The sequence below is a fragment of the Macrobrachium nipponense genome, chromosome 7, assembly GCF_015104395.2.
Source record: "Macrobrachium nipponense isolate FS-2020 chromosome 7, ASM1510439v2, whole genome shotgun sequence".
Lineage (NCBI taxonomy): Eukaryota > Metazoa > Arthropoda > Malacostraca > Decapoda > Palaemonidae > Macrobrachium > Macrobrachium nipponense.
In genome coordinates this window covers 18,701,487-18,715,661 of record NC_061109.1, presented here as the reverse complement: position 1 = coordinate 18,715,661, position 14,175 = coordinate 18,701,487, and the positions used below count along the sequence as shown (strand labels likewise).

General features: G+C 34.5%; 1 protein-coding gene across 2 annotated transcripts; it reads right to left on the bottom strand.

Moving 5' to 3' along the window:
• Positions 1-856: 856 nt before the first annotated feature.
• On the bottom strand, positions 857-11,764 carry LOC135217349 (D-aminoacyl-tRNA deacylase 2-like). Of its 2 annotated transcripts, none has more exons than XM_064253176.1 (3): positions 11,636-11,764; positions 8,068-8,176; positions 857-4,512 (listed from the first exon to the last, which is right to left on the bottom strand). In XM_064253176.1, the coding sequence occupies exons 2-3, from the start codon at positions 8,161-8,163 to the stop codon at positions 4,132-4,134; spliced, it is 477 nt and encodes a 158-aa protein (XP_064109246.1). In that variant the 5' UTR covers positions 8,164-8,176; positions 11,636-11,764; the 3' UTR covers positions 857-4,131. The 2 variants fall into 2 exon arrangements, with proteins under 2 accessions (XP_064109246.1, XP_064109247.1); XM_064253177.1 differs by lacking the exon at positions 11,636-11,764 and adding an exon at positions 11,447-11,486.
• Positions 11,765-14,175: the final 2,411 nt, after the last annotated feature.

Sequence of the window (14,175 nt, the reverse complement as noted above, 5' to 3'; positions counted from 1 at the left end):
GGGAAGCATGTTATTGTAAATTTTCACCGGTTCCCTTGTAATTTTAGTTGTTTTCACACATCTTCTGTTTCTTCTAATATTACTTTGCAACAAGACTTGCAACATATGTACATGTGCAGTTGATACAGTTGAGAATAGAACATCATAAATGAGTTCAAAATAAATATAAATCAGATTACATCTCCTTTCATTCTTCCATCCAATCAATATAGAGAAGTCTTTCAACTAAGTTTAACTGGCAGAAACTGTAGGATGCTCTATTGTTTCCTAGTTGCTGTTTACACTGAAGTAATAACCCATTTTACTTGGAGAGTACATAGTGCTACTGGAGTCAATCACTAAACTGGAGACTATTTGGAGGATAAAATTTATTCAACACACTTTACATCTTGAAAACCATACAGCAAAAAACTCAATTTGGGGTAAGGATTTAAATTCATTCTTCCTTTCACAAACTGAAGACATCAGCCATATTGATTTCAATTGCTTCAAGACTGCCAGATAAAAACATCAGTTATCCCTAGTTTTTATAAATTCCATCAGAACTATTGATAAAGATGGCAACCAGCTAAATCTTTCCTTGCCTGCTACAGATAGCTGCCCGCTCTGCCCCAATCTCGTCCAACACCAGAGGCCACCAAAGACATCTTCCTTCTTAAACGATGGTAATTGCAACCTCTGTCCAAGGCCTTTCTTCAACCACTAGTACAAAGAATGGTTCCCTCAGACAATGTATATGGCAGATGACATAATCTGAAGTCAAGGTTGTATTTTTTGGTAACAGATACAGCAGTGGTATAGCCATCAGCTTTCTCCATCTTAACTAGAGTAAAAAGGATTTCAAATTAAACCACAATAGATATATATAAAGCCTTTCATTTCATTGTAAAAAGGTGGAAAAAAAAGTTATTAACCCTACTTGGAAATTCCAATTAATTAAATGCCAAAGCAAGCAACAAAAACGAGTATATGAACATTAATAATGAGATAGTGCAAAAATCTTACTCAATCTTTTAAAAGTAATATAAAAAAGAAGACAAATAAAACAAATGAAACACACTTCCCTACACAACCAAGTTGTCAGTACAACATGACATTAATAAATTCCATAGCCCTTCACCATTTAAGTGTCAAATCACAAAGACTGCCTATCCATAATCTATGAACTTCATGAGAAATTTGTATTAATATCAGCTGAAAACGTATGAAAACATTCAAGACATTAAAGTAATCCATACTAAAGTTTCAGAAATTAAAATCTTCCTTGAATTACAGCAACTTTTTTCTGGCCATGAAAATGATTAGGTGTCACAGATATATGAACAATTCAGAACCACATCAATTCCTCTAGGGTTTTGTGGGTGAGAATTTCCATCACTATTTCCAAAATAGGCCTGCATTTTTATAAAGGTACTGTCTGTCATACATTTGTCAAAGTGTGTCAACTTTACACTTGTTTTCTTAGGTGATGGATATCCAATGCTACTGTTGCTGCAACTAATTTTTATTTACTGAAATAGTAATCAACAACCACACTTTTAAATAGCGATTTCACAATGGATATAAAGCATTCCTTTTTTTAAGTAGTTCCTGCAATCTATCATTTCCCAATTGCCACAAAGACAGTCTCCATCATCTAAAAAGTTGACAAGCTTTTGTAAGAGCACAAGATAAATCTTTAATTAGAAGTCCCTCGTATCTCTACAATTTAAATTCATCTCCACCTTACATTCCATTCCATTATGAAGTAAAGTCTCAAAGCTTGCAACCCTATAGTACCGTTTAGTAGTTCAGTGGCTTGATATGTACGAACAACACGCCCAGAACTCTAACCACTAAGAGAGAACAAGATATCATATTGACTTGTTAGCATGCACTCCCCTGACTGAACATATCTTTGACTTTGAATGAGTTTCTCACTTTTTGGGAGAGGAGGAGTTAAATTTTTAGAAGAATTACAATTGATTACACTCTTTGGTCCAGCCCTATGAGAATAAAAATGTTAACTTAATGATGTGGTTATTACTATCAATAATACCTGTAATAGTTATAAATTAGATTACGAATAGCTTCAACAATAAAGCCTCAGCAACATATTCTTCCTTTCTCTACAATTTCTATTCTAAAAATTAACAAATATATGATACTTACATTTTCAAAAGTGAACAAAGAATAATATTTCAGCTACTGAGGAAAAAGTGCTAACAACATGAAGTTGTTCCATGAAATGAGAATAGGCTTTTCTCATACAGCTCATCATCTTTGAACTAAAAGATTATGGAGCTAATACAGTAATGCACTGATTCATGACCTCTGCAGTAAACACACTCTAAGAGTTACTATGTATATGTGAAGAGTAATTGATATGATATTATTATCAATATCACAGTGAAACTGAGCCACTTAATAATCTCAAATATTTGTAATTACTATGATGGGTAAACATGTTTACCAAAACTATATATACCAAATCAATTAATATCAGTACAATAGGATTCCTTTATATAGTATGTGTATACTATACAAAGTCAAATATTGCGTCACTTCTAAGCTCCATCAGCACAAACCTGAGATCAAGTATCAGCTTTGTATAATGCAATTCAATTAGACATAAAATTAATTAGAAATGGTTCTCCAGTAATTACCTCCTTACATCTAACAAATCCCTAACTGTCTTCAACTGTTAAATCTCTAAAAACTAACCACACACTGAGACAAAACTGTGACCAAGACATCTGCTGAATTATTAGACTATTGCAATATCACAAATACTGTATTGCCTAAGCATAATATGGCATCTCTAAGAATGAGCAAAATTCATGTTAATAAGCCCCATTTCTGTCACCTGTCTGCAATAACCACAACCTATTTCAGAATAAAAAGCTCATAAAAATGATAAAGCACAGCCCTGTCCAATTAAAGCACCGTGTAAAACATACATGAAGTACTACAGTATATTATGTGCAGTACAAAATATCATTTATGTTAATGGAAAGAAATGGGGTCATTTGATATTTATTCTGTATTTAAAAATTCAAAACAACCTAAAATGACTACTGTAGTTGTATGAAACAATTCTGCATTTCTGGCAACCAAAATTGACTGAAAATGTTTTGGTTATACGTAATATATGTAGTGGTTTTAAGTCTTGTCACATTTTTAACAGTAAATAACTATATACTGTACCTTATTTTGAAAGCCAAGATTACTTACTTTTCAATATTATCTGACCCTATGCTCTGTCTGGGTAACATTAATATGGTGGCCTTCTTGTTAAGATGTTTTCACAGGAAAATTAAATGCAAAATCTACTCACAATGACTAGTTGTTTGGACTTAGAATACATCTGATCTACATTAATGCCCACTAAAATTTGCTGAATCTAACAGTCAGCTATAAAATGAACTGTACTTTATCATCATAAAAGTAATGGTATACTGTAGTATACAATATTACTCACCATCAAAAATGGTGAAAAAAAAATCAATAGTACTAATGTGTATTTAATACTGTGCCAATAAATTAGCTTTTACTGGTAACATGTTTATACTAAACAGGCATAACTTCTTCTCTTCATTACTTAAGATTTAAACCCTATAAATAAAGCAGTAGCTACCTGTTAACCCCAGAATGCTCGACAAGCAAATTAAATATATATCGCATACAGTGTTCAGTTGTATGGCAGTCACTTGTAAACCCTAAATCCATCTGTATTGGACCACAAACTATAGAAAGTTAGTCACTGATAAATTCAAGATATTTAACAAAAATCTATACATTTCCTATTGCTACAGGAAACTTGTTCTATAGACTCTATCTCCATTAAGGAGGTTGTGATGAAACAATTTCTCATGCACTCTTATGAATATAACCATTGTATTGAATATATTTTTCCTTCTGCATACTTCTCTTCATGGAATTCCACTTAATATGACTAAGCACACGTTGGTTGAGATTTAATTAATATCAACTTAAATGTCTCTTTAATTATATAAATGCTACTAGATATTGTACTGTACCAAAAGTTGAACTTTCCTGATGAAAGATAATGCTGATCAATAAACATTTTACTGAGCAAATGACATGGAATGCATACTGCCCCTAACACCCTAAAAGTACCTATGCTGTACATCAAACCTCAATGATGTGTGTAAAAGGCCCATTGGTGTCCATGTTCAGGATCTGTCGTGCCCCATACACCCCACACTTCACATTCCCACTAGATACTTTTTCAACAGATGTCCGAACTCCCTGACAGAGCTTGTGATAGAGTGCCTCTCCTAAATTCTTGTCGACATTATTGTGATACTGCATCGCTTTTCCCTTTAATTTGCCTCCCAGCGTTGCTTGTGGAATGATCAGGATGTCGCCTTGGATGTCGCAAACGGACACCCTGCGGTCAGAGTCGTTTTCACTCAGGCGGATGTCTATGATGTGCTTCACAAGCCTTTCTACTGTTACTTCTGAAGCTTGGTTGAGGAAGCATACAAAGACTACCATCCCTCGACCAACCTAAAAGACATATCATTCAGTACCCTTTAGAACAATTAAATTCTGAAAAAGAAAATTAGTCTAGTCTAAAATGCACCAAGGAAACTGATTGAAAGTGGACAAACAATTGTTTTTTAATGTTTTATGATACTGTATTTTCAGTATCTTTAAATGTATACACACAACAGCTTTCCTTGGCATAACAACCTGTTGCATTGTCTGCATTCTGAATACAGTTCCGAGTTCACATATTTTAATCTATTTCCTGCACTGTCAAAGTACAGTATATAAAGGCTACAGTTTACATGACCTAAGTCCAATTATTCCTCTTCTTTCATATACAAATATAGAATAACCTTTATCATGAGAGGTAAAATTCAACCAAGTTCATACAGAAACCTACCAAACCATGAACAAACATGAAGGCCAAAAAATTAGAGCATAATTTTGTAAAACAATTTTGTAGTAAATAATGAAAAATCTATAAATACTATCAACAATAACTATGCACCTCCTGTCATTCTTGCTGTATGTTAATGAAACCAAGCAAAATAGATACTGTATGCTGTATCATATTCCATACTTTATGTACTGGTCAGAAGTAAGAGTAAATCAAAATGGAAACATCTGGGAAGTGACATTTATTATGCCAAACTCACAATTCTAAAACAATTCTCATGTTTCAGAGATACAATTCAATAAATCAAAATAGCTTAGCTTTGCTTTTCTCATTGTGCTAGACCAGTTTCTTCATTAAATCTCCATTATTCAAAATATCTAACTCATGAATAAAGCAGCTCAAGAGAAGGCACCCTCCTCTCTCATTACCATAGGCATTTTTACATCAGAATTTCATTTGAAGAGGCTTTTATAGGAGTTAGTTCTCTTCATTCTTCTTTGTCCTTTTCCCTTTCAACCTGAACTCCTATCAGGTATTTATCCCTTTTCTCCATGATCTTCTAAGCTTTCCTACAAGCTACTTCCATATCTATTGCTTTTCTGGCCTATTGTATCCTATGTCCAAACCATGGATATCTTTGTGATCTCATAATTGTTGTCCAGACTCATAATACACATCTCTCCAGCAATTCCTCATTTATCATTAAATTCTCTCACCATATTATGGCCATGAACATTAATATTCTATTGTCACACCATTTCAAAACTGTTGTCAGGGCTGATGTTACTCCTACATAGAATAATAAGGGCCTTATGCGCCCATCATAAGTCTTTCCTCTCTCTACTAATGTACATTTTCAATTAGTACTCTATCTCTCCATTTCGTCCATGCTGCAGCTACTCTCTTACTACAGTATTCTCTCAACTCCAGTTTTACAGTCCAGTGTCTCAAGACAAAAGAAATTCTATACCTCTTCAAAGAAATGTCCATCCATGATGACATGATTCCCAACTTCCCTCAGCTCAAATTGTCCTTGTAATGCGTTTTGGCCATCAAAAATCTATCTCCACAGAAAAGCAACATGCATTAGTACTTCCTTGTACCATTCTATAGCATTTGTTATAATGCTGAGTTAAGTTCCAATTACCTAAGCATAATAAAGATCACCACAATAACCTGAAATTTTTTCATGTCCAACTTTCATGAGAAGCCTGAGTGCAGATAGGTATGAAGACCTTGGGAAAATTGACCCTTACATAAAACTGGAACTCTTTCAAAGTGCCCATGTCAAAGAGTCCAAATGGATGCTAACACCTCATACCAGTAACATCCAGAGTCCATTAAATGCACTCAATTCCTTTGAGATAAATTAGAGAGGCACCATTAGTTGCCATGTCCTTCAGTGACACATTTGAATTGTCTTATGTGAAGATAGCATAAGGAGGCTGTGGAAAAAATACAACAAAAATTAATTTCAGAGAAGTTATATAAGTTGGAGTTTTCTTTTTAACTTCTGTTAGGAGAACTTGCCATTTACGGAAAGTTAACCCATGAGAGCAGTGATCATAACCACTGACAGGTAACAGAAATAATTGCTTTTCTTCTCTCAAGAAAATCAAGTTAGTATTAAAAGAAGAACCATAGCAGCGGAGAGAACTCAAATATAATTTACCCACCATAGTATTTTTTTCTTATAACTGAGGTGACAGAATGTGCCACTTACTGTCCTCAACTAACCAAGGAATGGAGAAAAAATATCACAGGGGAGAAAAAATAAAACTTAATCATGAATGAGGGAAGATTGCATCACCGTAATTTGGAAAAGGAAAACTCAGCATAAGCCCTAAAAGCTTTGGGCAAGAGGATATGGAACATTCCTAGAACAGGACAACCTAAGGACTGACGATTGTTGCAAAGTACATTTGTGGTGGCAACTTTGGTATTACTATACAAGGAAAGTGGCTGAAACACTGCCTTAAAATAAAAAAAATAAAATCAGGACTTAGCAGACACCTAAAAACTACTGAAAAAAAGCAAAGAGTAACTTTGTAAGAGGGGAATTTAAAATGAAAGCATTCTAAGTACAAGAGACCAATGCATAACTTTAGTAACTGATATGACGACATATTGATATTATAATGTAAAAAGGCTTAAAAAAAAGAATTCAACAACCTGAACACCATGGTCTCTCAAAGGCAAGTCTAGTACGTATCTTGAACACACTTGTAAAAAAACATAAACTTCATTTCAATCAAGCAGAACAGAAAAATTATGTAGGAAATTACAACAATACATAGGTAGAAACTAAGCCTCACAAACACTGTACCTGAAAGCAATTACAGGAATCTATCCTGATCTATTGTTAAGAGCAGAACAGACTGATTAATAAGAAAAAAACTAACTTAACAGAATCTTGCTACTGAAGGATGAACATCTTAAAACTCTTTTCAAAAGCACAATCTGAGGTACTGTTTAATAAAGATGCAGCCCACCTACAACTCTTAAAGTCTATAGGCCAATCATTCTAGTTCATGGATATTAAACTATCAAAAGCATCTTGTCCATTTCTTAATGTAACATAAATACACTGATAAAAGATTTGACAAAAACACTTACAATATCACCTTGACAAATCAAGAGATCAGAGATCAAATACAGGGAAGCACCAAGGGTTTTAAAATTCAAGCTAAGAAATAAAATATGCTGGGGCAACATGCATATACGTAGTGTATTACTGTGCATAGTATTAGAAAAACTATATACTGTCCAAGTAGCTACATGGTACTAAATAATAAACACAATAAAGTAGTATTCATGTAGTACATATACACTTATGAAATAAACAAAGTTGAAAAGCCCACAAGCAATCACCAACTTTTACGAAAAGCCAAGTTAATTAATTAGGCAGTGATAGCGAAAAGAGTACCGTAAGCCAAATAGGTCATACATATCAGGCTTCCACAGGAATTTGAAACCTTATTAAATCTTATGGTAGAAACAAAAGGTAAGAATTTTCATTTTTATTCAAATATATTAAATAGATCAATTAAAACTTTATGTCAAAAGACATTCCTGAACTGTATGTGTAAAACAATGGTTTGTTTTTGTGCACAAAGAATAAAATGAGATGAAAGCAAAGACCAGCAAATATGAGATGACAACTATTTAACCTTTACCTCAACGACTTCTGGTTCTCTGGGCTCAACGCTTGGAAGTTTTAGAGAGGCACTGAGACACTGCTGAATGACCAAGCGTCCTGTTAACTCATTCATCTTTCCCAAAGACCTGGAATACATGGAAATAATTACTGGAGTAGCCTATTTTTTATCGTTTATTTTTCACAGTTAAATTTACACATGACTTGTATAGGCTAAGAAAAGGTATCTGATTTGTCCAAGTTACCCATATCTGCAAAAGAGGATTAAAAAAATCTTAACCCATGAACATGAAACAAATGAAAGTGCATTATCTGTGTACGTATTGTCATTTTAATGTGACTTTTCTCAGGCAACTTTTTAACAGTAGTCTTGCATCTCCAATCTTTGTAGCAGTCTACACAGACCTATATCCCATCATTTGAAGACCAGTCTATGATGGGAAATGTTTTTTTTTTAATCAAATTTTATTTGGCAGTCATTACGATTGATTATTGGAAGGTTTTACAAGATTACAAAGCAAACAAGATATGCTCCAACACAAACATGCCTGAACTGTAATGAAATTATTTGGATACAAGGAACCAAATATCCTGACACTGGAACAGTGGAATTGGTAAGCAGCTTCCTAGATACAAACTGCAGTTTCAGTGGGAAAAACAGTGAACATCTTAGTTTCCAATGTTAACTTTCAAGTTCTAAAAAGAAAACCATCATATAATATGTACTTCAATACACTCATATGGGGAAAAAGAAACTAAAACCTTAGGTACCAGCAACAGGTTAAATGCATTGGTCATATTGCAGTGGGTAAGCTGCTCAAATCAGACTACAGTAACATTTCCAGTAAGCAATTCTGTTTGTTGCAAGAAGCAGATCTTTTAAGCTGGAAGGCTTACTGTAAGAAGAAACAATGTTCAAGACATTTAATATTCACACCCACAATACAGCACCGTACTTAACAATCTTCCTATTTATAAATAAGTTACCAACGAATATCATACTTGCAATGGCATATCAAAGTTCAGGAGGCCTAAATATCACAAGAGGTGTCAATTATGTGGATTTTTGTGACCATACGATATAAAAAAAATGCTTCTTGGTACCTTTAATAGACATTTTATAAAATATTGCTATCCTTTTACTCTATACAAATTTGTTAAGGCACTGAATAAGATACAAATTGACAAACAGCACTGATAACAACTGGACACTAAAGGGATTCAACTCCAATTCTACAAATGACATCAAGCTAAACACAAGCAAGAGCATACAAAACATTGCATACCCACTTTGGGATGCAAAATGTTTTGCTGCTTAGCAGAATAAGAAAAGAGTATTTCAAACAATATCCTGAGAGGCTGAGTATATCTTTATCGTTGTCGACAAGAAGCCCAACTCTACTCGTACCAGAACTTCAAAACGACATAAAAACCATCCTCCTACTGACAAACTACAATTTTTGATCTTCCAAACTTGATGCAAACAACATAGGTTTTAGCCAACTGCTCACTTGAGACACAGCACCTTAAGTGAGGCTATGTGGTTGGGAGTTTCACCCCCTTCATTCCTTATGAAGGTACAACTTACATGAGGCTGTGGTAGGACATATTGTTTAAGTGGCCTTTGACCCTTATCTCTTCGGAAAGTTATTGGGGTTCAAAGTGAGCATGTATCATTGTTATTGGTACATATACTTATTCACTTGCCCCCTATATTCAATTGTTTATCTCTCATATTATATTGGTGATGACAATTAAAGCCTGGTTGTCCCATTTAAGCCACACACATCTAAAATGAAGTTAGTGGCCCTGGTGAGAAGCCACACTTCTCTGGTTAGATTAAGTAAAGTAGAGCCTGGCATGCAACGGTAAAGCCTGGTGTCCTAAACAAGGTTAGACTATTAAGAAAGCTGAGTTACAGCACATCATTTTAAGCCATTTCCATAACCTAAACGCCCAAATTCCTGCTGGGGGCGGGGGGTGGGGGAGCATTAACATTAAACAGGCCTACAGATAAGGAGGTTTCAGGGACTTGGCAAAAAATTCTCATAGAAATAAGCAAAATTTAATGGAATTACATAAAAGTAAACTGCACACTATTATCATGATCCTCTACAGTACTTCAGTAGCCACCATTTTACATGCAAAATAGACACCAAGGTTAGCACCAGCCCCTTGTGGATGAACGTTAAAACAGATAAAAGACAGTAAGTACCTATTATAATAAAAAATAAGACATAAACCTTAAATATAAATAAAAACATAACAAGATAATCCAGATGGCAACTGGCGGGAATCAGGCTGCGGTGGTAGTCTGCCGTTTTACTTACAGAAAAACCCATCTATAAACCTTTATTACACCCATTTCAGAATGAAGGGTAACTAAAAATTTACCAGCCAGCCTAGGAATGGGAGCCCAAGGTTAGTATGTTCGCTCCAGTCGGGTTAATACTTATTCCAGGATTATTTCACTCACTTCTCCACAACCTAAACAGCAACAAAACAAAAAATTCCTACTGTAGTCTTGTATCTCAATTGCTAAGTACTGTTCTATAATTGAAATGTTGTAATGATGTAACAAAGCATTTGTGACAAGAATTTAAGTCAAATTCCTCCCAAATCAATAATTAACAAGTAAAAATGCGGCAAAGTTTTCTGTAAAACTGCTACAGCATGTAATCAAGGCCACTGAAAACAGATCTTTTGGTGGTCTCAATATAATGTTGAATGAGCCACAGGCCATGAACCTTTAACCATGGCCTAGCAGTGGCCTGTCCTAAATTGTGTCCAGAAGCAAGATTATGGCTAACTTTACGCTTAAATAAAATAAACACTACTGAAGCTAGAAGGCTGCAATTTGGTATGTTTAATGATTGAGGGTGGATGTTCAATATAGGTAGTACCTACCTATTTGCAGCCCTCTAGCCTCAGAAGTTTTTAAGATCTGAGGGCAGACAGAAAAAATGACATTTTACATTCATGTTGCATTTAGCCTGTGGACTAAGGAGTAGGTAACATCTACTATATTAAACCTGCGCAGACTAGCTAGCCTATGTCCATCTACAGTTTCTTTAGTTTTACAATAAGCCTACCGAAGTAGCTAGCCTAGTAGTACAACAAATGTAGTACAAAAGGTTATAAAGGTTATAATGAGGAAACCATGGAGTTGCGACAAGGTTTTAAGTACCAAAAAATCATCTATACTAAAATATACTACCTAGATACCTAGGTAGTAGCTACTACCTACTTACCTAGGTAGGTACCTAATGAACGATAAAATGACATTTTACATTATAGCTACCTAGGTAGCCTATTACTGGTTTGGGAGCAACATTTCACATATAAAGTCTGCGTAGACTACTTTATAGACTATATATGGTATAGACTATGTATAGTACCTATATCTGCAATTTCTGATAATTACACTAAATTTAAATCTAGACTACGTAGGTCAGGCAACCATATTACCTAGGTACAAGGGGTGGGATATCTAGGTCAAAACTAGTATTTTTGGTAAATTTGTGCAGTATATCTTAACAATTTTTCCAACATATTAAGGAAACACAGACAAAAACAAAATGTCTTACGTTTTATCAGATGTCTCGAGTTAAATCAAAACTAAAATAGGAAAATAATCAAATGCAAAATCACTGCAGGTGTAGGAATAGTAGTAGTAGCATTAAGATACTCTATCCTTTGAAACTGCTCTCTCTCTCTCTCTCTCTCTCTCTCTCTCTCTCTCTCTCTCTCTCTCTCTCTCTCTCTCTCTCTCTCTCTCTCTCTCTCATCTTCTAGTTTGATTTTTTATAGTACTTGTTTAAGTTTTTTTGACTTTGGTATCATAAGTTTTTGACAAATTCTTCCCAACATCTATTCTGTAGACTTATTAAAAACACTGGGTGAGATGTAGCTTTGATACAGGTCCCGGTTGCGTTTGAATTTTCTGTCGCATCTTTGGTCCCAATGTTATTTTTACAAGTTGTTTTCTAACCCGATTGTCATCTTTATTATGTCATGAAAATATGAGAATATTATCTATGACTGAACTTTGTCTCTCTGGCAAGGCAGATCAACAATTTCATAACTGTTTACTACATTTCATTATATGCTAGACAGTAGAATGTTCTGAACCGTCTTTTTCTGTATTGTCCACAATAAATACTTTGTATCTTCTTTTCAACCATGATTACTGCCTTTTTGCGTATTGTCACTCCAGGTCTCAGTATTCACTGTATTATCTATAAATCTATTCGGATATTTTTCATATTCTCTTCCTTTCTCAAATGTATCCTATATAGTTACAAGCTCTGTCTTTAAATTATTTTCTTTCCATACACTATTTGACTTAAATTTAAAGTTCTAGATTAGATTAAGGTTTAGGGACTACTTTACGTGCAGCAATTTATTTTCAATTTGCCTTGCTTATTTCTCATTTTACAGCACAGCACAGAGCATTCCACCGCTATTTTAAAACTTCAAAACGACTGTTTCATTAGAATTGAAATTTTTCGGAAGACTGTTGATATCTAGCCCTGCTATTTTACCACTTTCATGGAAAAACATAATCCTCATGAGGATTTACTTATCACAGCTTTTGTCGTATTTGATATACGTTATATAAGGAAGCCATATTCAGGCACATTTCAGTGTTTGGTATTTGTTTCATGAGGCAAAGAATATATTGATTTTTTTGCCCAGTGTTCTTAATATTTGCATATTTTTTTCGTATATTCCGCAGTTTATCTTCAGATAACTCTGACTATATTTTAAACATTAAAGCCTTTAACATCCTGTTAGTTTGTCAGCCACTGCTATAAGCTCTCAATCTTCGTTTTTTTTTTTTCAGAGTGTGTAATGTACGGGTAGCCTTCGGAAAATAAATGGTCGTTCTTACCAGTAAAATAATAACTTGAATAATGGTGCGATTCATTCTTTGTTATAGATTATTTTAATCATCTCATCCTCGGATAATCAGGTAGTAAGCAAAAAAAAAAAAAAAAAGTAAAAAATGGCCGTCTGGTTCAGCAAGAATTTATTGGTCACCCCAGGTCAAGTTTCTTTAATGACATAAGGCCGTCTGAAGCTGATCCAGCTGTTGCCAAGAATCTCGACTGGGAAGCGAGCATTTCATCTGATATATTAGTTAAATAAGTATTGAGATTAGTGACTCCGTAAGCAAGGGAGCCGTTTCAGAGGCAAATGCCTGTAGCTAATTACTACTACTACACCTGACGTAAACGAAAAGAACGATTTTTAGAGATGACGAAATTAGACAAATTGAATTTAGATTTTAGGATTTTGATGAACAACGTTATTGTATAACATTTTAGTGTCAACAGACAGTTGTTCAGTCTTGTATTAATGGCCTATACTGAGTATGAAGATGAGAGATTAAATGCCATAGCCGTGGAGTTTCTGAGACCCAGAAATGAAAAGTGGATGGATAACAAGGAAGAAAGAGGGAAAAAATTAGAGAAACAGTTAGACACGAGTGAAAAAATACATAGAAAAGAGCATGTAAATAGAGGAGAAAGTGATATAGATAAGGTATGAAAAGGTTATTGAAATAATATAAGAAATAAGTTGGAAAAGAAGAAGCAAAGACGTTTCAGAACCAGTGAATGCATTTGTTTTGCGGTCTGGCGAAACACCGGAACCCTACAACCGCTACTACTCTAAGAAAAGGCGAACTTGAAAAGACATTCGCTCTCATCAGTTTCCTTCTACAACCTTTCTACAAAACCAGGTCAGCCGACTGCACAAAACACAAGAGTTGAGCATCAGTTCACAGTCTCCTTGTAGTGATTAAAACTTTACGGTTGGCCGACCACGATAGACAGAAAGCGTTTTGCATCACCAAATTAAATTTAACAAAAAAAAAAAAGAAAGAAAAAAAAGCTAAGCGCTGGCAAGTCCGTCAATACATTCGCTTCATGGTACGAAAAAAACCTAAGTTACTTTTTTTTCGTGCGGGTCTACACGAATGCATTGATATTTTTATACGTACTATACGTATTTTTTATTGTGTACTATTGTTCCCATTTCGAAGGCCAACTGAATAAACGCCTGATGTCTTGATCCAGCACAAGACTGATAGACTGAGTTTGACTTCGAAGTATAAAATTTC

Bases quoted from the DNA above. Each gene is read 5' to 3' on its own strand.
- LOC135217349 (XM_064253176.1), bottom strand. From the start codon at position 8,163: ATGAATGAGTTAACAGGACGCTTGGTCATTCAGCAGTGTCTCAGTGCC. The intron at 4,513-8,067 runs GTAAAGGTTAAA...TATGTCTTTTAG, and splicing joins GAGAACCAGAAGTCGTTGAG to GTTGGTCGAGGGATGGTAGT.